At 38.3% G+C, this 24,429-nt stretch overlaps 1 protein-coding gene across 4 annotated transcripts in view; it reads left to right on the plus strand.

The window, feature by feature from the left end:
* The first annotated feature begins 2,836 nt into the window (after positions 1-2,836).
* NRK (Nik related kinase) overlaps positions 2,837-24,429 on the plus strand; it is a 166,444-nt gene continuing 144,851 nt past the window's right edge. For all 4 annotated transcript variants that reach the window (XM_029241281.1, XM_029241276.1, XM_029241278.1 and 1 more), the window contains exons 1-2: positions 2,837-3,167; positions 10,038-10,103. In XM_029241281.1, the coding sequence (XP_029097114.1) occupies positions 3,111-3,167; positions 10,038-10,103 (123 nt within the window). In that variant the 5' untranslated portion in view covers positions 2,837-3,110. The remainder of the gene's footprint in view (positions 3,168-10,037; positions 10,104-24,429) is intronic.

The raw sequence follows: 24,429 nt of genomic DNA on the forward strand, positions 1-24,429 counted from the left end.
CCTTCAACAGTCATTGACAAGTGGGTTCTGGAGTCAGACTGCCTGAATTGGAAGCCAGGCTCCTCCAATTACTAGCTGTGAGGCTTTAGGAAAGTTACTTCATCTCTCGGTGCCTCAACTTCCTTGCCTATAAAACAGAGATAATTTAAAAGCTGGAAGAATTTTTGACAAAATTAAATGAGATAATTATATACAAAACACTTTGTCCAGAACATATAGCAAGTACTCAATAAATTTTAGCTATTAAAAAAATAACAACAATCAAAAGTTACAAAGTGCACAGGGCCTTAAGATAACAGAATGGATTGGAGGAGAAATGGATGGAATAAATATGGGACATAAAGTGTTGGCAAAGAAATTATTTCTGGGTAAAATACAATCTGACAAGTTCCTAGACTCTGGATTGACTAGGGTTATTTTCACGCAGTTTGAGGTCAGGAAATAAAGAGAGAAAAAACACTTTGGAAGGGAGAAGGGGAAGTGATGGTTGTGGGGTGAGGGGAAAAGAAGTCCTGAAGTTGGAAAACAAGTGCGCTACTTCAGGGTTTGTCTCAGCCTCATGCTTGGGGGCCATCTATTTGCCTTCTGGTGGGCTAGCCGGGCTGACCTTCCCCAAACTGGCCACAAAAATCCCCATAATGGCAGCTTACAAGGCAAAGTTTCCACGCTCTCCCATAACTCTTTTTTCCTTGAAAATAATAATAACTTTAAAAATGTGTAGGTTGTCTGTCAAGTTCTGATCAAACACCTAGCTTCCCCTCCCCCTACCACGGGGGTTCCACCTGGCGATGCGGCTAATCCCCATGGAGTCAAGAAGCCGCTAGCCTCCCACGGAGCCTTGCAACTAGAGAGCCCAACGATCTAGCCTGGATTCTTTTGCCTGGTCTGGACTTGTCCCCTTAGACAGGCTAAAACACTCTCTGCCATCGGGGGCCACGGGGCATTTCCCCACACCCTACCGTCAGCAAACTGCATTGTTTTAAAAAAAAAAGTCTCAACACTTCTTCCCTTTAGCAAAGATTCTCTTCAGATTTCCTTTAAATGTTGTATTTCTTGACTCTCTTGATTTCTAAAAACTAGATATGTATTAAAAAGTGTAACTTTCTATTAATTAGTTCACCTGCCCAGCTGTAGCTATGAAATGTTATTTTCAGATTAATATTTAGCAAGATCTAGAAGAGCTTTTCTGATCATTCAGGAATGCTTAAACTGTATTTTAAAAAGGCAAGATTTTGTGCGGTGGAGTTGTCAAGATTTGAATTCTTGGAAAATAAAATTTGCTTGGTTTACATCATATTTGAATTAACACGAAAATTCGATCCAGAACATCCGAGTCTCTTTTTGGGGGGAGGCGGCAGTTGGTTTTCCCGCACCCGTTCACAGAGAATTTTCTTTATTTAGCGAGACCGGGTTCTTCAGACTGTGGCGATTACAGAACTCACTGAGGTTCGGAGGTTAAGGAATGTAAAGGGGTCAAACTCGGAAGTTGAAACAGACACGAAATAAACAAAATCCACCAATATATAAAGAAAATAATAACAAAAGTTAGAAGCCTGGGTCAGAAATGGTGAGCTCCAGGTCTGTGGGAAGAATTATTCCTGTAAACCTTCCTAGAGGAGGTAGAAATTTTTTACTTAAAAAAGAAAGAAACCGGAAACAACCCCCCACATCGCGTTCTGACTCCGGAGTGCGGGTGCGCGAATGCAGTCGATGAGCTCCAGGGAAAGTAAGCAGCTTTGGGACGTTTTCTAAAGTTCTTTGCAGTGCAAGAGCTTAGAATGCGGTTAGTTGTACACACCAACTCCCTTTCCCATAAACTCTTCAAGAGGTGCCTTACCTCTCAAGGTTAAATCGCCTCTGTCAGATTCTTTTAAACCGTGTATCGGACCTCATGCGCTTTGTGGGGAAACGGAGGCGAACAGCCTGGGCACCCGGAAATGTTCTGCAACAAAGGAGCGAATGAATGAAACCCGGCCCAAGAGCTGGAGACTGGGAAGGACGCAGGAAATTTCTCTGCGCTTTGCGAACGCGGCGAACTGCAAACTTAGGACCCGAGGTAACCAGGGCTTCTGAGACTCAGTCTCTCTTAACTCCCAGCACCTGTGAACAGGTGCGGTTCCGACTGGGCAGCCCGGGCCTAGTACCAACTAGCCCGGGGCTAGAAGAGATGTAGACCCCCTCGAGGGGACTTCGCAGCGGCCCTGTCCACGCTGCGCTGCCCTAGGCTAGTGGCTTCGAAGACCAAGCTGTGGTAGCCCTGCGGCGCACTTGGTGTTTTCTCCCCGCCCCGCCCGCACAGGGGCTCGCCTAGGTCTGATCCCTAACCCAGTGGTAAGTCATTTCCTTATCTGTCTTGATGGGTCTTTGCAATAAATGGAGCAATAAAATTAGAGGAGCAGAAAGAGAAAATAGACAACTAGAAAAGTCACAAGTGTTTCGTGGAGAGGTGAGGGCGCGGGCTGTTTCGACTGCAGAGCTGTGGGGCCCAGACTGGGAGCGGCGCGGAGCGGGACCGGTTTTCCGGGGCTGGCAGCTGCCTCGAAAAAGTTTCCTGTGGAACACTCGCCAGCGGGGGCGGGGGCGGCGGGCTCAGCGGTGGACGTGGGAGGGGGCGGCCGCCGGGGGCCGGCTCGCAAACCGTTATAGTCCTTCAGCACCTCTCTCGGCCAGTGGCCCCCTCGCCCGCCTCCCCGCCGCGGGGCTGCCCACCTGGCGACGTGACGCTGCACCAATCCCCTTCGAGCTGCTCCCGGGCCCCCTCCTTGCACCGCCCCCCTCCCCACCCTGAAAGAGGCGCACCCTGCCGGGACAGACGCTGCGCTCTCGCCCTCGGAGCACCCTTCTCACTCCTTGGTCTCCGGGACGGACGCTCAGACTCTTCTCTCGCCTTAGCCAGACTCGTTTTCCCGCCTCTCAAACTCCGGCTTCCCTCCACTCCTTGCTCTTTTCCCTCCACATTCCCCTCCTCTTTCTCCCACGCCGCAAACCCTTGTCCCCGTTGCCTTCCCCGGCCCTTTCCCTTTCCCTTCTCCTTCGACTTCTGTCCGCTTCCACCTCAGACTCCCCGAGCGTGCCTAACTCAGTCACCCGCTCCGGTTCCGCTCGAAGTCATGGCGGGACCTGGGGGTTGGAGGGACAAGGAGGTCACGGATCTGGGCCACTTGCCGGTGAGTAGAGGACGCCCGTCACCCCCGAAGTGCTCTCTTCTGCGAGTTCTGAGCATCGAAGGAGGGGACAGACGTCCGAAAGCCTGGCTAGGCCAGGACTTCGATAAGACCGCGACTGCAGGAGGGGGCCCCGGGAGTGGGCTTGCGGGAAAGGCGCCCCCTGGGTACCCGGGTTGCTCCAAACTCACGGAAAGGCAAAGGGCCGGGGGGAAAAGGGATGGTGGGAAGAGGTGGCAGTAGGTTGGTGCGGGCCGCAAACAGCGGGACCTTTTCTAAATGTGGCCCGTTTGGTCTAGCGGCGCTCGGGTACTTGTCCTAGCGGGGCCCAAGGAGAGGCCAAAGAGCGCGACGACGCGTGGCTTCCTGAAAGCACGCCTCTCTGTCACCCTGCCGCCCCGTCGTTTGCTTCTTCTTTTCCCAGAAGAGATGCCCACTCTCGGCGTGACCTTTCCTTCTAGGTGCCAGCGGGCCAGAAAATTCAAGCGTTGAAGTCTCACTTTCTAATAGCACTTTCTAAAACCTTCTTACTCTGCCAGGGCACTGGTCCTGATTTAGTATTGCCGGAGCTAAAGAACTCGACGCCGCTTGGGGAAGAAGTGAATTCTGCACACCCCAATTTAAAAAAAAATGTATTGCGCTCACTTGCTAACCAGATTTAGCTTTTTCTCGTGGTTTTCGTTTGCGGATTCTCCTTTTCCCAAATGCCCAGCTTTCCTCCAGAGTTGTAATTGATTGGTGAGCTATTATCGCCGTCGTTATTAGTAGACTTATTATTTTAGCAGCACCGTTTATTTCATTGGCATCTGATTTCTGGCAGATATTGGATCCCACCCAAATCCGTTTTTCAAGTTCCCGTTTTAGATTGGCATTTCACTCGCACCCTCTCTTGAATGCAAAGGGCCCCTGGACTCTCTAAAGGGAATAAGCATGCACCGTGCTGGAATGATCACCAGGCAACTGTAGTACAGGGCAGTGGCCTGCTTGCTTTGGGAAAAGCTAAATATTAACCTTGAGGTTATGGGACTATTCAAAGTAGCAGTGCATTTATTTTATACATATTTACATTTAAATATTGTCTTCCTGATGATGGCAGACACCTGTCCCCCTCAGAAATGGGGCATTCCCCAAGCCTCACCTATATAATTTCACACTAAAACAATGTGGAGGAGGAGGTGATGCACATGGGTAACATTTTAGCAAATTGTTCTCAGTCTTTTTTTTAAAGGAGCCTCAGTGTAAACGTGTTGAATTACAGATAATCAGCATTGTGGTTATTGATGCAGCTTCATAAAATAAAGTCACAGAATTTTTAAAAGTTAAATATTTTTCCACTCAGTGTATACATGAGATTTCTGGAATATGGAGGCCTCAATTGGTGGTTTCCTTTCTGAACAGCACTTTCATATTCTGACTAGATTTGCTCCCAAGTGTAAAACCAATGAATGAAATGTTACCCTCCTCCATCATTCTCTGTGTACGGTGGGGGAAAGAGAAAAAAAAACTAGGGCAAATATGGAAACCACACATAGGCAAACTGAAATAAACTCTTTTTTAAATTGACTGAAGGGAGGAATGGGAAAGACCTCCTAGAAATGATAGAGCAAGGAATTCCAAAAACAAGGAGAAAAGGTTTGATTGCTGCAAAAAAAAAAATGGGGGGAAATGGCCCAGACTAACTGACCCGGTCATGGCCCTGGACATGAGAACTTGGTGAGAGCCAAGAAGATAAGGGGAAAGGCTACAATCTTTACATTGCAGCTCACTGAAATAGTTTTCTGGGGGTTGGTGGGGGTGTGGAGGGGAGAAAGATGAGGTTAGTTTTTAATATAGGGATAGAGGGAAGACAAAATTTCAGGGCATTGATGTTTGGCCTCATTTTACAGACTTCATGAAAGTCTCGTAAGGTCCTCAACTTCTAACAATTTCTACATTTCTATTACATAGGAGCTATTTTATATCATGGAGATCTTCACCATGTGAGCAAATTATGCATAAGTTTCCCCTCTTCCTGAACATCCATCAGGGTCTAAACCCTAAGAAATCAAGCAGAAGAAGAGCACCCCCATTTAGAATTCCTTTTTTACATCAAATTTTTAGAGATGCAAAACATTCACTGTTGTTTTGGTCACTGAGGTATAGATTAGTGATTTTGGATTTCTTTGCATTTGACTTATTTCCTAAGTTGCTGAAGAAATAAGAGTAAATGAAAAGGTCAAGAGATATCTAAGTTATCTGTTCGGAAGTTTGCATTTTTATGCAAAGTAGAGATGATAAAGCAAGCAAAGAAACCTGCATATGGTGAGATCCCTTGTGATAATTATCCTCAATAGGATACATATGAGGTCAGAAAGTTGGCATCTGTCAACACCAAGTATACCAACTTGGCAACAGCCAGATAATGAGGGGGGATTCAGACTTTGGAGTTTCACACTGAGCAAGAAAAGAATCTTGAAGAGTATAGAATGATTAAATATGGGTCTAGTTTAAGATTGATATATTATGTCCGTTCTAGGGCTGGCCAGCTAAATGACCACAAGACAAGGACCTTTGAAAGAGACCAAGCTGGCTGTGCAAATTGTGATTTAAAGAAAGTAGTAGAAGGTTATTTGGCATTTTTGTTATTAGATAGATATCTTTTAAGACCTAAAATATTAAACAATAGTGAAAGCTGGGGAAGCAGGGAGAGGGGAGTGAGAAATGTACTTTCTTTTTTGCATAATTCCCTAAAGACATAAAATAAAAGAGTAAACATAATAACCAGAGACTGCCAGGTGGGTAAGCTACATTTTCTTTGTTAATTAGTGGGTTACTGTCATTTTTCCATTTTTCCTGACTTACTATTGAATAAACATTTGCTAGAGGTGACAAAACAGAAAAGAAAGTACAGAGATTTGTGGTTTGTGCTTCCTTTTTGAAAGAGAGATATATATATATATATATATATATATATATATATATGTATATATATATATATGTAAGTTTTTTTCCCTACTATGCATATGTCACTCAATCCTTGGGACTGGAAACTATTTCTTCATCTCCAAATCTGGCGTGTCTTTCACTATGATAGTCCCCTTTGCCTTCTGTGCCCAGTATGGTAATGACATTCCTCACAACTCTGGCCTTGGTATTTGACACTGCCGTGTGTAGTCCTAATCTATATTGAGGTCAGGATTAGACAGGCCTGGAGGACAGTAGTGGCAGAGGTGATCTGAAATAGTACATGATCCAAAAAAACTATATTTGAATTACATTAGGTTTATATTTAAATATAACTGCCAGCTCTCCCAGTCTTCCATCACCCAGACCAAGCCTGCTTTCCACACTCAGTCATGAGAAACTTCCACTTTCTCAAGTCCCTTAGCCCCCTATTTTGAATCAGTTTTACCTTCTAGTCCACAAAGATTGAAATATTCAGCATATCCTCCATTAGGTATCCCAGAGCATCACCTCAAAATGACATTGTACTTCAATCAGTTTTCTCAGTCTTTTTCCCCTCAATATCTAGAGCAGTGGGTTTTATGTTAGTGCACCAGAACAGTGCCCAAGAATGATCTTGGATGTTGAGACCCATCCACAGAAATTCTAGTTTCATAATTCCATGGTTGGGACAAGGAATCTGTATTTTAAACAAGATTCTCCAGATGAGTCTCATGTAAGGAGAGTCTGTGCAGTTCACAGTTTGAGAAACACTAAAGGAAGAGATTGTCCTTTTTAAATTTTCCACTTGAATTGTGAAGCCCATTCCTCCAAATATCTCTGAAACTTACTCTGACATTTGTTTTGTTTTATCTGCCACTTTCAGGTTCTCTCTCCATAAACTATTTTCATAAAATCACATTTCCTAATATTTAAAACAAAAGAACAATAGCCTCTGCTCTTTCTAGGTACTGTGCAATCTCTTTTCTTCCTTTAGCTGTCTAACTACTGGAATGTGTTCTATGATTCTCTTTTACTGCCCTAAATCTGAAATGTATTGCTACCTATGATGACCATTTATCATTTCCACTTTGTTCTTAATTTCTGCTGTATTTGGTCCTGTAGATCAGCCTTTGCTTTTGCGTCTCTTCCATGACCAGCAAACACTGCCTTCTAGTGGTTCTTTTTCTTCCTGTTACCCCCAACCCCCTGCCTTTAATAAAATTACCCATCAATGTTCCCATTTTCCCCCCTCTTCTTGAATTCAGAAGACAGAAACAACTCCCCAATTTCAGGATTTCAGGGGGCAGACTAGGACTTTTAAATTGCAAGAGTTAATTTAGATACATAGAAAAACATAACGAAGTGTGGAGTATTTGCAACATTTTATGGTTCAAAAATGTTTTAAAACTTAGACTTTTAGTAATATCTTTTGAAAAAAACTTTCACAAATTAAGTTTTCTTGTTAAGTGACCATTCTTTTAACCAAATGGAACACTGGAACATACTGAACCACCAAGTATTCTCTAAATTGATATAGCAGTCATAAATATAAAGATCTTTCCTCTTCTGGTTTTCTTATCTCCGAGTAGCAGGGCAGAGGAGAAGACCAAGTAATCATAGAGACCCCCTTGGTGAGGACTTTAAATTTCACAGTGACTAAAAAAAGTTGACTTCTCAATACTTCCTTCTTTGGGAGCCCAGAATAAGCTTTCTCTGACTATAATTCAGTGGAAAATCTGATACAAGAAATTGAGTAATATTACTCTAGTAATTAGCATAGTTCCCTTCCTCTTTTTGCCGAGTTCGGCAATCATTTAGTCTTGAAAGAGATTAGTGTGGAGATGGAAACAAAAAATATTGCATAAAACTGATGAAAAAAATAGTCTTAAATGAATACTAAAATGAGCTGCCTTTAAGAACAGAAAAAGAGTTTTTAAAACCTTTTTTTATTAAATGTGAGCATGAGGAGAATTAAGATGTTTTGGTCATTTGTGAGCAGGAAAAATTTTCCAAACAACATGAATATAGATAAAATAAGGCCTCCAAGAATTCCACCAGCATTTTGTTGTCCCGTTCATTTCCTTGGTGTCTTTTTTGAGTATGTAGATACCTGGGTTCAAATATGAGTAAAGTACTTACATTATTGAGGGCTAGAAAAAGGATTACAGAAATTAAAGACTGTGCTCAAAGATTCGGAAATAAACTTGTTCAGATAATACAGTAATTCTCTGATATATGATATCGGGGTTTTGTTTGTTTGTTTGTTTGTTTGTTTTTAGCTAAAATGCAGCCTCAACTGTAACAAAGAATGGTTTACCGATAGGAATCAGCTAACATATTTGATTCTTTTGACAGATGACCAGAGACTGTTTCTCCAGAATTAATAATGTCTCATATAAGTTCCTCAAAGATCTCCTTTAAAGAAATATGCTAAATTGATAAACTCTTCAAGCCAAACCTTAGGAACTTCTTTGTTGGCTTTTTCCCATAAATTTTTCAATGAATTATAACAGCAATGATATGCCTATTATCAAAGTCCACTATAACAATCTATTTTTAGTTTTCTTGAATCCTCAAAATTATCATTTTAAAAAAATTTGTATTTTCATTGGGAGTATGTTCCCTGAAATATTTTCCTACAGTAATACTGTGCATATTGTGACATTGATTTTAATGCTAATTTTAAGAAAGTAGGCTGCTAACAATTGTCATATCAATGCATTGGAAACATCTGGATTTTAGAATGTCAGAATCTGATTTTTTTCTAAAGAATTTTAGAGCTAGGAAATCACTTAACACAGCACCTTTATTTTATATATGTGAAAACTGAGTCCCAGAGAGAGTAGATAACTTACACAAAGTCATATAGTTAATTAATGGCAGAACTGGGGCTATAACTTTAGTCTCCTGACTCTGTCCAGTTGAATACTTATTGACTGAAGTAATCCCAGAGCTGTGTCATTTTCCTATGACACTTTTGCTAGATTAAACAAATATCACACCAGTTTAAAGGAATCTATAATTTGTCATATACATTGCATTTGCTCAATAGTTTTTCTGTTTAGTTCACATTTGTCACAGTGATAAAAATATTTTTAAACAAAGTTATACAAAGTTTGTATATATAAAATGTGCTTTCTATAAGGCATGTGAATTTCCAAGAATTTGCCAGTGCTCCTATTACTTTGTGCATAAATTGGCATCTACTCATACTTCATATCTCTTTTGCTAAAATAGCGAAATAAGCTGCTAGAGTAAGAGTTTAAATAGTGATAAAATTCAAGAAACCATGTTTTGTGGTGAACAAGAAATGAATATCCATATTTTAAGGTAAGGAAACAATGTTTAAGGATAAATATGGAAGCCTTAAGAATCTGCTGATAAACATGTTATATTGTCTAGTTTTTTTAAAAAATACGATGCTCTTTTAATACCATGATGTTATTTTGTTATTTATATTTAGAGGCAATATTCTTTCTTAAGAATTACTATTATATAAACAATCTAGACTTTGTAGCCAGTACCTACTCATCATTACATATCTACTCAATATTACCATTGCCATATGGTAAACTTTCTGCCTGTCTGGTTAGCACTCAAAAGATGGATATCAAAAGAGTATTTCAATTGCAAGTAAATTAATTTATTTCTACTTTTAATAGCCTTTCTAATTAACTTATGAATATGCCTCAACTAGACATAATTGTATGCATTTTACAGTTTTATGATAATTATACAGTTAATGTTCACACCATTGCTTCTTTTTTATAAATGACTACACTCAGTCCAGGGAGATTGTGACAACGCTATGCTTTTGGTAAATAACACTTAGGTTCTTCCCATGGAAATTCTAAGGGAACAAGGCAGATTAGAAATTCCACTCTAGATAATTTAATGCTTGGCTGTTTTTCCAAGAAAATTGAAAAGTTTTATCCTACATTTTTGCAGGATCCCACTGGAATATTCTCACTGGATAAAACCATTGGCCTTGGTACTTATGGCAGAATCTATTTGGTAAGTGGAGTTACATTAGGTATTCATTCTGCATTTTCTAATAACAAAAATGATTGTTAAGTCGAAACCCTACACTGCAAATCAAATAATGCCAAAACACATTTCACTTTGAGAGAACGATCAAATTAAGATAGCTCAGTGACAACTGTGATAATTATTACGAAAAAATGGATTGGAAAGCTATAGTGAACCAACCAACAAAACATAAGATCTAAACATTATTAGCAGAAAATTAATAAAATCACTAAAGGAAAAGAGAAATAATTCAAATAATATGTACCCAAATAAAAATATCACTTGTTTGATATTATATGTCCATACCATTCTAATTACTGACATTCAACTTTTAAGCTGAATGTTACAAAAAGTTTCCATAGCATTCTATATCATACTATGTACATGAATGTGCACATGTATGTGATAGCTTCCCAAATAATCTAACAAGAAAATCTCTGCATTTGTTTAATGATATTTATTAAGCATAAAATATATGCCAGGCACTGTGATAGTCTTAAGTGGTGAACAAAACAGATAGTCCCTACTCTTCCAGGGTTTATGGTCTAGAAATATGTAAGTGATTAAATGTGTGTATTTGTGTGTGGGTGCGTGGGGGCTTGGAGGAGGCAAATATATAAGTAAGCACATGAATAACTATATAATTGCAATTGTAATATATTTCTGTAAGAAAATTCATAGTGATATAAAAGTAAAGAACGGGGGGCTTAATTTAGATTGAAAGTCAGGCTCCCTGGGGGAATCACTGTTAAAATGACATCAGGAGGACAAATATGAGATAACCAAGCAAAGGTATGGTTGTAGAGGATGATGTTGATTCATTCTAGGGGCAGTGGTAAGGGCTGGATTGGAGATGGGGGGTGCTTTAGTGGCCCTATCACCTTGATCAGGTGCCCTTCCCTCACTCTCTAATATGGTGAATAGACATTTTCTCAACCTTGTATAATGTTATGTACAAATGCAGGGTTCCTCTTCCCCAGGAATGTCCCTCAAAAACCAGATCACTGTCCCTAGGCTGATCCTTACTGTCGACTGACCACCGGTCCTCTACGTATGGGTTGTGTAGAAGTGTCTTGAAATGGGTCCAGTGGAAGGGGCCTCTTTCTAGTTCAGACAGAGGTGCCCTCTGCCTGCCAAGCCTTGTAACCTTAGGGCTGCATCTGCCCAGAAGTAGCTTATTTTTTAAATTCATCTACCCAGGTAGGGTGGGGAGATCTTTAAAAGTTGCGCAAATGTGCCTAAAGCACAGACGTTGAGTAGGAGAAATAGCATTGTGGAAGGATCCTAAAAGCAGAAAGAACCTTGGTGAGTATAAGGAACAGAGAGAGTATCAATATTCATGACAAAAGTTTTTTCAAGCCATTTTGACCTGACCTATTAACAGAAACAATAAGCTATAGACGGAAATGTGATACAGACACAAATATATTGTTTCTGTTACTTCAATTGCATTCTAGACTGAATGATTAGTTAACATTTGTGTGATCTAAGCAAATTTTGCCACTTTGTGCGCAGATACCTACACCTTATACATAGAAGTTTCTCTTCTTTATGGCACATTTATAATCTCCATGGCTCCACGCACATTTTAATTCCTGAGGGGTGTGTAGTTAAGTGTGTGTGTGTGTGCGTGTGTGTGTGTGCGTGTGTATACTTGGCTTGATTTGAAGGTATAGAGCTCTCTCCACCATCAGATATTAGGAATAAAAACCTCAGTTATATAAGGCAAAAAGCAAAGGTAAGGCTAGATAACACAAAAAGATGGTTTCTCATCAGCAGTCATCAGAATTGTGATGCCATAAGAAGAAAAGTCAAGAGGGTAAAAAGGTGAGTTGTGCATGATAATTCTCTTTTTTAAAAAACTAGGGCTTAGGGGACTTCCCTGGCATTCCAGTGGTTAGGACTTCGCCTTCCAATTCAGGGGGTGTGGGTTCGATCCCTGGTTGGGGAGCTAAGATCCCACATGCCTTGTGGCCAAAAAAAACCAAAACAGAAAACACAAGCAATATTGTAACAAATTCAATAAAGACTTTTAAAATGGTCCACATCAAAAAAATCTTTAAAAAAATAAATAAACTAGGGCTTATTTAGGTATAGTTTACACTTGGCAAATTCATCCTTTTAAGTGTAGAATTTTATGAGTTTGGACAAACATGTCCAGACATGTACCTACCACCACAATCAAGATTTTTCAATATACATCTTAAATTACACAGTATACCTTCAAGTAGTATTCTACCACTTCACTGTGTGGTGTGCTAGTTTGTGTACTATGCTTATGGTTGTTATACATTTTGCTCTTAGGTATGATATGAACCTACACTACTACTACTATTTTCCCTCTACTCAATACTACTACTTTTTCTTTAGTCAGTTATCTTTTAGAGCAATTTAAAAAGAAGAAATTTTATATTTATACTCATTTGAGCTATTTCTGGAATCTTCATTTCGTTGGGTAAATCCAAGTTTCTATCTGGGTACGATACTCTTTAAGCCTGAAGAACTTCCTCTAACATTTCTTTTAGTGCAGGGATTCTGGTAATGAAGTCTCTGCTTTAGTGTGAGAAGTCCTTACTTCTCCTTCATTTTTAAAAGATATTTACACTGGATATAGAATTTGGGGTTGACAGTTACTGTAGTTTCTTTCAGCACTTTAAAGATAACACTCTATTGTCTTCTGGCTTGCATAGTTTCTGAAGTCCGTTGTCATTATCGTTCCTCCTTCTATCTTCTGGCTGCCTTTAAGATTTTTCTCCTTATCTTTGTTTTTCAGCAGTTTAAATATGAAATATCTAGGAGTTTTGTTTTTATTTTGTGTGTGTGTGTGTGTGTGTGTGTGTGGTGGGGTATTTACCATCCTCGGGTTTCTCTGAGCTTCTTCCTTGTGCTTCTGTGCTTCAGATTCTCGCTCAATGCTCTCCTGCCTCCCCTAGTGGTATACTGCTATAGCTTCTTTAAGTGCTTGTTAGCCTGATGGTGTGGGGCAGGGAGGAGTTCTCTGTTTTCCTGATTCAACCCCAGTCTTAGGCAGATACTGTGCTTCTAGGTCATGAGAGTGAGACTCTTACTTACCCTGCCCCTCTATTAGTGGTAAGACATCCTAAATGTTTTGGACCCAGGACTAATTCCTGCGCTACCCCCAGAAATAGAGGAATGAATTATTTTTTTTTTTACATTTCCCCCAGCTATATCAGGTCTTCCTCTGCACCCTGCGGGGAATAGGGTTTGATGCCCTTCCCCTAAGGCTTAGGGCTTTTATTCCATGGGGAGCGGGGAGAGAAATTGCACATGGTTTCACGCTTTTCCTACTGCAAGGGCTTCTCTCCATCAGGTCAGTACCAGAAATCTGTGGAGAAAAGCTTATGACTGTGCATGTATTCCTCTTGTATCTGTGGCTCATGAGCGTACTGTACTCTTATGCTAGCCCATACTTGGCCTTTAGCAGTTCATTAAAAATTCAGCAGAATTCTTTTTTTTTAATTTTTATTTTTTATTGAAACAGTTGGTCAACAATGTTGTGTTAGTTTCAGGTGTACAGCAAAGTGATTCAGTTATACATATACACATAGCTATTCTTTTTAAAATTATTTTCCCATTTAGGTCACTTCAGAATATTGAACAGTGTTCCCTGTGCTATACAGTAGGTCCTTGTTGGTTATCTATTTTAAATATAGCAGTGTGTACATGTCAATCCCAAACTCCCAATCTGTCCCTCCCCTCCACGCTTCCCCCACTGGTAACCATAAGTTCATTGTCTATGTCTGTGAGTCTGTTTCTGTTTTGTAAATAAGTGCATTTGTATCATTTTTTTTAGATTCTGCATATAAGTGATATCATGTGATATTTGTCTTTCTCTGTCTGACTTACTTCGCTTAGTATGATAATCTCCAGGTCCATCCATGTTCAGCAGAATTCTTTATACCAGCTTCTATGTGATCCTGTCTTCCCTCTGTAGCCACAGGTGAGCCAGTGCTCATGTCCCATCTCTCCCTGCAAGTGCTTGTCTTTTTCCAGACTTCAGGCTGGCTGGTTGCCTTGAGACTTCTCTCTGGGTTCAAGAAAAGTAATGATTTCGTAGGTTATTCATGTTTTGATTGTTGTTAGGATGGAGGTGGCACTCCTTTCAGCTTTCCACATCTTCATCAGGAGCCAGAAGTCCATGTCAAATTGAATCTTCATGAAGCATCTACTATGTGCTAGGTCCTGTACACATTTATAATTCCTAAGACTTTTATATGTACCTATTCACATCCAGAGATAGAGAACACTTCCTACCATCAGATCTTCAAACTAGAAACCTCTATGTTACAGAAGGTGAATGATTACAGATGCTTTATTTACATTAGACAGATTTTCCTTTGTCACTTATTGATGTAACCTCTTTTTTCTCCCTCAAATTTATTTCCTTCTGTAAAAATTTTTGGGATAGTGACACTTTATATAAATACCTCCTTCATGGAAAACAACCTTGAGTATGTAGTAAATGCTTTTAAAATGTTCATACTCTTTATACCAATAATTCCGCCTCTGGAAATCTATGATAAACACAAAAATATAGAAAAAGCATATATTCATTTTAGCAGAAAGGTGGCATTTTGTGGTGAAAAGTGGACCTGCTTTGGAACAAGACAGACTTAATTCAGTGCTTACTTGGCCATTAATTAGCTATGACCTTGAGCAAGTCACTTAACTTCTGAGTATAAATTTCCTTATTTATAAAATGGAGCTAATAATACCTACCTTGCAAGATTTTATAAAATTTAATAACAATGCATATAAAGCACTTGGCACATGGTAGCTATCTTTAAAAGATAGCTACTGATATCATTATTACTGTTCCTATTACTTGTAGGAAGACAAATTCAGCAAAACATTAAATAGTAAAAAATTAGATGAAGTAAATTATCTTAACTCAGTTAATATATTATTTCTCTGAAAAGCAATGTTTATGAAGGTATCTAGCAGCATAGAACTATGTTTATGATATTTAGCAAAGTATTGCATATTATTTGTATACTCTTACAGTTCTGTTAAAACTTGCACATGAAAAATGGTGAATTAAATGGTTAGAATAGTGAGATACTGGATGTTCTTTTCTACTCTATATTTTTTAATTGTATATTTCTAATGACTGTAATGTTACATGTTCTTTACCTAAATAATATATATGTGTGTATGTATATTTTATATATATATATATATATATATATATATATACATACATATACAATTCTGTATAGATACCCTGTACAACAAAATGGAAGCATGATACCATTCAAAATTAATGTCAGAGTGACTCATAGAGTCCTTTGCTTTTTCAGCTCTGCCAACCACATCCCCTGCTGGTGTTTGTTTTGGTTAAAGTCTCTCCAATGTCTTCCAGCTTGTTTCCAAGGCCTCGTTCTCTGGCAGGTTTCCAACTATCTACTGAGGTCTGTGCACGTTGAAATGAAGGCTGAGTTGCACATTCCACATTGAAACCCTTTTCCTTTCCTTCTTTTTCTTCTAATTAAATGCCTGTCTTTCTACCCTCTACCACCTCCTGCCAGTACAAACCTCACTTAAAATTGTGGGTTTTATTTTTCTCTCTCTTTTTAGGAGAAAGTACTGCTCTTTCTTTTTTTTCCTCTAGTAGAGTTATAAAACGTAGTTTCCTCTTCACTTTTAGATGCTAGTCTCATAGCTTAAGAATTGTCATTTGAATTAGAATTTGCCCATGTGAGACCAAATTAACAAAAAGAAAATAGTTTGAAACTTGTTTTTTAATGTTACTATTAAAAAAATAAACAATTTTCCGAAGAGCAATATACACGGAGAGACCACAGTTATTTTATGAAATATTAAGAAAGAGACCAAGGCACCTTAGGTTGGCTCAGTGGGTAGCAACCTGAGTCTCCCATCAACTGACACAATACTTATAAATTGACTTTTCTGGGCCTGTTTCCTCAAGTATAAAATAAATGTGTTTCGCTAGATAATCTCCAGCGTTCTTCTGGCTCTTCAACAATACACCTAGCACAGTGCCTGGAACTCAGTAAAATGTAAACTATTCTTATTCTTACTGTCACCAGCATAATAACTAGCTTATAGTTCTTTCACCACCTTGCAAAATAGAAGTTGATTATTGGCTATTAGGTGAAGTATTTCCTCATTTCACCAAATAAAATGATTCTCATCATGTTTTTCCATTCTTTCGTCCACTTTACTACCTTATAGCAAGACCTAATATTTATCTCAGTAACTACTATGATGCCCAATGCAAAGGTAAAACTGTGTTACTGTTATCTAACAGCATTTTCTTAAGCAGAATACTATTGGGGTAAGACAATGAACTGAATCGCCAGAGTGAACCAGTTTGCCTTGCCCTTCATGACGTCTTGACTGTACTTCTAACTTTAATCACCTATTCCCACGTTGCCATTTGCAGGTGGTGAAGGCAGAAAAAGAAGTGGGAAAAGGTTCAAGGCAACTGTTTCAAGCAAAGGAAAAATTCACCTGAAATAGGGTAAAACTTTACAGTTGGATCTAGAGCTTAATTTTCACACGTCCCTGATGCCTAGTTGGAACTCAGTTAATGCTGGTGGAAGGAAGGGACTGGGCCAAATATATTATTGTCCTAAAACTTAAAAACATACCCTGGGCATAAGTAACCATCTGTCCTTGAGATATATTAGAGGGGTCATCTGCCCCTTGGCACTCAGCAGATTAAGTCAGGTATAGAAGGTGTGTCATTACAATGATGAGCAAATTCCTGAATCTATTGCTCTCTGGAAGTGTACTGTTGAATATGGTAATTTCTTTTTAAAACACTGTCCAGTGCGTCCCTGTTAAGTTTGATTTTTTTTTAAATCACTGCTTGACACATTGCTTTTACTTGGAAATCTCACCAGACAGGTGATATTTAGGTTTACTAGTTAAGTTTTCTGGATTTGCAGTTAGGACAGGGAACGGGAACAGAAAGGCAGAAAGAAACGTCCTCAAAGTTGATGACATACAATTTATGATATTTTAAATTAAGTTTCAGAAACATGGTGCTGACATTTGGATTGCCTAGCCACTAGGCCTATTGGATAGGGGTTTGAATATTTTTCCTTTTAGGCTGAAATTATACTGTTTATTTGCCTAACAAATGTCTAGCACTGTGAATGCTTTCTTTTTAGGTAGGAAAGTTTCCTCACATCCTTGCCATTTTGCAAATATAGCTCAATTAAGTCAGCCAACAAATATTGCTTAAGCACCCATAAAGTGCATAACACTGTGCATTTCATCATACATTGCAAGCCTCAGAAGCAGGAACTGAAGCTGAAGCTGAGTTGAGGCCACAGGCTTACGAGGCTGTTGTGCCTTCCTGGTGCAGTACCATAAGACCAGATCCCTCTCTTGGTTCCTCCTTCTTCCTATGACATCACCCCCTTGTAATTATATGCCTCAAAAGTAGAGGTTGGTCTTTCTTAAGTAATCCTCTGGCTTCTCTAGCATAGGAAACATCAGTTTATCCATTAAATAAAAACATTGCTTTGAATGTTTAATTTTCCGTAATACAATTAAAAAATATTTATCGAATGTTCACTGTGTCCCAAGCAATATATTAAGTACTAGGTGTTAGTTAGAATTACCAGAAACCATATTTTTGGGGGGGGATGGTCATTTTTATTGATTTAGTTTTAGTAGACTTAAAGAAGGAAGTTATTTTCCCTATGAATGTAGCTCTATATTAAGGAGGGAGTGATGAGTAACAGAAAGGAAAGGGAGTGCCAGGGTGAGATTGGGCAAAAGGAGCGAGGACATAGGGATGTCCTTTTTTTTTTTTTTTTTTTGGATGTGGAAAGTCTAATGAACCTTTTAACTCACCCTCCAGGAACAAGTTTTTCCTCAACAAGAAAACTGAGTTTGAATATTTGCGATGGGGGTGAAAGAACCAACATACACTAAATAAATTGAGACTCAGGGGACCAAATTAGTGGAAAGTGCTGAGGCTTAACGGCCTTGGAGAAAATGGAATATTTCTATCATGTCCATGACATCTCTCCAACTGTGGAATATAACCCAGTCTCTGAGTTGTAGGCTTGTCCTTTTCTTTTTGTGTTATACCAAAATTTACTTCTGCCTCCTGATAAAACTTGAGGGAGGAAGAAGCAATAGCATGATAGAAATGAAAGGTGAAAATAAAAGTCGTATGTAGAATTTGTGCTCTCTGGAGGCCACAATAAAAAATTTTCACAACTACACATCTATTTAATAAGTTCACAGATATATGGGGAGAAATTGAAATTCTATATTTGGTGTGTTGGGGTAATACAAAAATCATGGTCTCATGTCTTCATATCTTCATATACTTAATCCAGTTGATTTTATAAATGGGTTTTATGAGCAGAAAAGACAAATTTAAATGAATGGAGACAAATACATATTTCTAAACAAAAGCCAAGACTAATAAACTATGGCATGGTGGCTTTGTTCAATCAGATAAAAGCATCCCAATTATAGATTTTTAATAAAATATAAATTTCTGGGTGGGAAATAATACAGTTACTTAAAAATTGGCGTACAATTAGGAGATTGGGATTGACATATATACACTATTGATACTATGCATAAAATTGATAATTAATGAGAACTCTACTCACTGCTCTGTGGTGACCTAAATAGGAAGGAAATACAGAAAAGAGGGGATATATGTATACGTATAGCTGACTCACTGTGCTGTGCAGTAGAAACTAACACAGTATTATAAAGCAACTCTACTCCAATAATTTTTTTTAAATAAATTTTTAAAAATTGATATACAAAATTACAAAATTGATGCTTCGATTTTACACTTAAAGATGTTTTAAATATATCAGTCCTAGGAAAATTTATGTGAAAAAGCCCATTTTAAAGAGTGCTGGGAGTACTGCTAAAAATACTAATGTGCTCTTTGTCTAATATATTGAAAATCAAGTTTTGTTTTATTTTGCATATATATGAATATATTTATATGTACATTTATGTATAGGAATATACATATAAATGTACATATGTTTGTATATACATATATACACAAAATGCAAATATATGTATATACATACTATATATATTTTTCGGGGGGAGCATACAGTTTATTTTGACAATCAAGATATGGAACAGTTCCATCACCCCCCAAAATACCTCCTGCTGCCCCTATGTAGCCAACCCTTCCTCAACTCCAGCCACTGGCAACTAGTGGTCTGTTTTCTATCCCCATAGTTTTGCCTTTTCCAGAATGTCCTATAATTAGATGCACACATATTTATCCTTTTAAGTCTAGCTTCTTTCACTTAGCATGATGCATTTGAGATTCATCCTTGTTGTTGTCGGTACCACTACTTTGTTCATTTTTTATTACATATTTATTGGAGTATAATTGCTTTACAATGGTGGGTTAGTTTCTGCTTTATAAAAAAGTGAATCAGTTATACATATACATATGTTCCCATATCTCTTCCCTCTTGCATCCCCCTCCCTCTCACCCTCCCTATCCCACCCCTCTAGGTGGTCACAAAGCACCAAGCTGATCTCCCTGTGCTATGCTGCTGCTTCCCACTAGCTATCTATTTTACGTCTGGTAGTGTATATAAGTCCATGCCACTCTCTCACATTGTCACAGCTTACCCTTCCCCCTCCCAATTTCCTCAAGTCAATTCTCTAGTAGGTCTGTGTCTTTATTCCTGTCTTACCCCAAGGTTCTTCATGACATTTTTTTCTTAAATTCCATATATATGTGTTAGCATATGGTATTTGTCTTTCTCTTTCTGACTTACTTCACTCTGTATGACAGACTCTAGGTCCTTCCACCGCATTACAAATAGCTCAATTTCGTTTATTTTTATGGCTGAGTAATATTCCATTGTATATATGTGCCACATCTTCTTTATCCATTCATCCGATGATGGACACTTAGGTTGTTTCCATCTCTGGGCTATTGTAAATAGAGCTGCAATGAACATTTTGGTACATGACTGTTTTTGAATTATGGTTTTCTCAGGGTATATGCCCAGTAGTGGGATTTCTGGGTCATATGGTAGTTCTATTTGTAGTTTTTTAAGGAACCTCCATATTGTTCTCTCTAGTGGCTGTACCAATTCACATTCCCACCAGCAGTACAAAAGTGTTCCCTTTTCTCCACACCCTCTCCAGCATTTATTGTTTCTAGATTTTTTGATAATGGCCATTCTGACTGGTGTGAGATGATATCTCATTGTAGTTTTGATTTGCATTTCTCTAATGATTAATGATGTTGAGCATTCTATCATGTGTTTGTTGGCCGCCTGTATATCTTCTTTGGAAAAATGTTATTTAGGTTTTCTGCCCATTTTTGAATTGGGTTGTTTGTTATTTTGTTACTGAGCTGCATGAGCTGCTTATAAATTGTGGAGATTAATCCTTTGTCAGTTGCTTCATTTGCAAATATTTTCTCCCATTCTGAGGGTTGTCTTTTGGTCTTGTTTATGGTTTCCTTTGTGTGCAAAAGCTTTGAAGGTCCCATTTGTTTATTTTTGTTTTTATTTCCATTCTCCAGGAGATGTTTCAAAAAGGATCTTGCTGTGATTTATGTCATAGTGTCCTGCCTATGTTTTCTTCTAAGAGTTTGAGAGTTTCTGGCCTTACATTTAGGGATTTAATCCATTTTGAGCTTATTTTTGTGTATGGTGTTAGGGAGTGATCTAATCTCATACTTCTACATATACCTGTCCAGTTTTCCCAGCACCACTTATTGAAGAAGCTGTCATTCCTCCACTGTATATTCCTGCCTCCTTTATAAAAGACAAGGTGACCATATGTGCGTGGGTTTATCTCTGGGTTTTCTATCCTGTTCCATTGATCTATCTTTCTGTTTTTGGGCCAGTACCATACTGTCTTGATTAATGTAGCTTTGTAGTATAGTCTGAAATCAGGGAGCCTGATTCCTCCAGCTCCATTTTTCGTTCTCAAGATTGCTTTGGCTATTCGGGGTCTTTTGTGTTTCCATACAAATTGTGAAATTTTTTGTTTTAGTTCTGTGAAAAACGCCAGTGGTAGTTTGATACGGATTGCATTGAATCTGTAGATTGCTTTGGGTAGTAGAGTCATTTTCACAATGTTGATTCTTCCCATCCAAGAACATGTTATATCTCTCCATCTATTTGGATCATCTTTAATGTCTTTCATCAGTGTCCTATAATTTTCTGCATACAGGTCTTTTGTGTCCTTAGGTAGGTTTATTCCTAGATATTTTATTTTACTGTTGCAGTGGTCAATGGGAGTGTTTTCTTGATTTCACTTTCAGATTTTTCATCATTAGTGTATAGGAATGCCAGAGATTTCTGTACATTAATTTTGTATCCTGCTACTTTACCAAATTCATTGATTATCTCTAGTGGTTTTCTGGTAGCTTCTTTAGGATTTTCTATGTATAGTATCATGTCATCTGCAAACAGTGACAGCTTTACTTCTTCTTTTCTGATTTGGATTCCTTCTATTTCCATGTCTTCTCTGATTGCTGTGGCTAAAACTTCCAAAACTATATTGAATAAGAGTGGTGAGAATGGGCAACCTTGTCTTGTTCCTGATCTTAGTGGAAATGGTTTCAGTTTTTCACCACTGAGGATGATGTTGGCTGTGGTTTTGTCATATATGGCCTTTATTATGTTCAGGAAAGTTCCCTCTATGCCTACTTTCTGGAGGATTTTTATCCTAAATCGGTGTTGAATTTTGTCGAAAGCTTTCTCTGCATCTATTGAGATGTTCCTATGCTTTTTCTCCTTCAATTTGTTAATATGGTGTATCACGTTGATTAATTTGCGTATATTGAAGAATCCTTGCATTCCTGGAATAAACCCCACTTGATCATGGTGTATGATCCTTTTAATGTGCTGTTGGATTCTGTTTGCTAGTATTTTGTTGAGGATTTTTGCATTTATGTTCATCAGTGATATTGGCCTGTAGTTTTCTTTCTTTGTGACATCCTTGTCTGGTTTTGGTATCAGGGTGATGGTGGCCTTGTAGAATGAGTTTGGGAGTGTTCCTCCCTCTGTTATATTTTGGAAGAGTTTGAGAAGGATAGGTGTTAGCTCTTCTCTAAATGTTTGATAGAATTCCCCTGTGAAGCCATCTGGTCCTGGGCTTTTGTTTGTTGGAAGATTTTTAATCACAGTTTCCATTTCAGTGCTTGTGATTGGTCTGTTCATATTTTCTATTTCTTCCTGATTCAGTCTTGGCAGGTTGTGCATTTCTAAGAATTTGTCCATTTCTTCCAGGTTGTCCATTTTACTGGCACAGTGTTGCTTGTAGTAATCTCTCATGATCTTTTGTATTTCTGCAGTGTCAGTTGTTACTTCGCCTCTTTCATTTCTAATTCTATGGATATGAGTCTTCTCCCTTTTTTTCTTGATGAATCTGGCTAATGGTTTATCAATTTTTTTATCTTCTCAAAGAACCAGCTTTTAGTTTTATTCATATTTGCTATCATTTCCTTCATTTCTTTTTCATTTATTTCTGATCTGATCTTTATGATTTCTTTCCTTCTGCTAACTTTGGGGTTTTTTTGTTCTTCCTTCTCCAATTGCTTTACGTGCAAGGTTAGGTTGATTATTCGAGATGTTTCCTGTTTCTTAAGGAAGGATTGTATTGCTATAAACTTCCCTCTTAGAACTGCTTTTGCTGCATCCCATAGGTTTTGGGTCGTCGTGTCTCCATTGTCATTTGTTTCTAGGTATTTTTTGATTTCCTTTTTGATTTCTTCAATGATCACTTAGTTATGAAGTAGTGTATTGTTTAGCCTCCATTTGTTTGTATTTTTTACAGATCTTTTCCTGTAATTGATATCTAGTCTCATAGTGTTGTTGTCGGAAAAGATACTTGATACAATTTCAATTTTCTTAAATTTACCAAGACATGATTTGTGACCCAAGATATGATCTATCCTGGAGAATGTTCCATGAGCACTTGAGAAAAATATGTATTCTGTTGTTTTTGGATGGAATGTCCTATAAATATCAATTAAGTCCATCTTGTTTAATGTATCATTTAAAGCTTGTGTTTCCTTATTTATTTTCATTTTGGATGATCTGTCCATTGGTGAAAGTGGGCTGTTAAAGTCCCCTACTAAGAATGTGTTACTGTCGATGTCCCCTTCTATGGCTGTTAGTATTTGCCTTATGTATTGAGGTGCTCCTATGTTGGGTGCATAAATATTTACAATTGTGATATCCTCTTCTTGGATCAATCCCTTGATCATTATGTAGTGTCCTTCTTTGTCTCTTCTAATAGTCTTTATTTTAAAGTCTACTTTGTCTGATAGAATTGCTACTCCAGCGTTCCTTTGGTTTCCATTTGCATGGAATATCTTTTTCCATCCCCTTACTTTCAGTCTGTATGTGTCTCTATGTCTGAAGTGGGTCTCTTGTAGACAGCATATATATGGGTCTTGTTTTTGTATCCATTCAGCCAATCTGTGTCTTTTGGTGGGAGCATTTAGTCCATTTACATTTAAGGTAATTATCGATATTTATGTTCTTATTCCCTTTTTGTTAATTGTTTTGAGTTTGTTATTGTAGGTCTTTTCCTTCTCTTATGTTTCTTGCCTAGAGAAGTTCCTTTAGCACGTGTTGTAAAGCTGGTTTGGTGTTGCTGAACTCTCTCAGCTTTTGCTTGTCTGTAAAGGTTTTAATTTCTCCATCAAATCTGAATGAGATCCTTGCTGGGTAGAGTAATCTTGTTTGTAGGTTTTTCTCCTTCATCACTTTAAATATGTCCTGCCAGTGCCTTCTGGCTTGCAGAGTTTCTGCTGAAAGCTCAGCTGTTAACCTTATGGGGATTCCCTTGTGTGTTATTTGTTGTTTTTCCCTTGCTGCTTTTAATATGTTTTCCTTGTATTTAATTTTTGACAGTTTGATTAATATGTGTCTTGACCTATTTCTTCTTGGATTTATCCTGTATGGGACTCTCTGTGCTTCCTGGTCTTCATTAACTATTTCCTTTTCCGTATTAGAGAAGTTTTCAACTATACTCTCTTCAAATATTTTCTCAGTCCCTTTCTTTTTCTCTTCTTCTTCTGGAACCCCTATAATTCGAATATTATTCCATTTAATGTTGTCCCAGAGGTCTTTGAGACTGTCCTCAATTCTTTTCATTCTTTTTTCTTTATTCTGCTCTGCAGTGGTTATTTCCACTATTTTATCTTCCAGGTCACTTATCCGTTCTTCTGCCTCAGTTATTCTGCTATTGATCCCTTTTAGAGTGTTTTTAATTTCATTTATTGTGTTGTTCATCGTTGTTTGTTTCATCTTTAGTTCTTCTAGGTCCTTGTTAAATG

Source organism: Monodon monoceros, unplaced genomic scaffold (genome assembly GCF_005190385.1).
Source record: "Monodon monoceros isolate NGI ecotype Baffin Bay Population unplaced genomic scaffold, NGI_Narwhal_1 Super_Scaffold_22, whole genome shotgun sequence".
NCBI classification, from domain to species: domain Eukaryota; kingdom Metazoa; phylum Chordata; class Mammalia; order Artiodactyla; family Monodontidae; genus Monodon; species Monodon monoceros.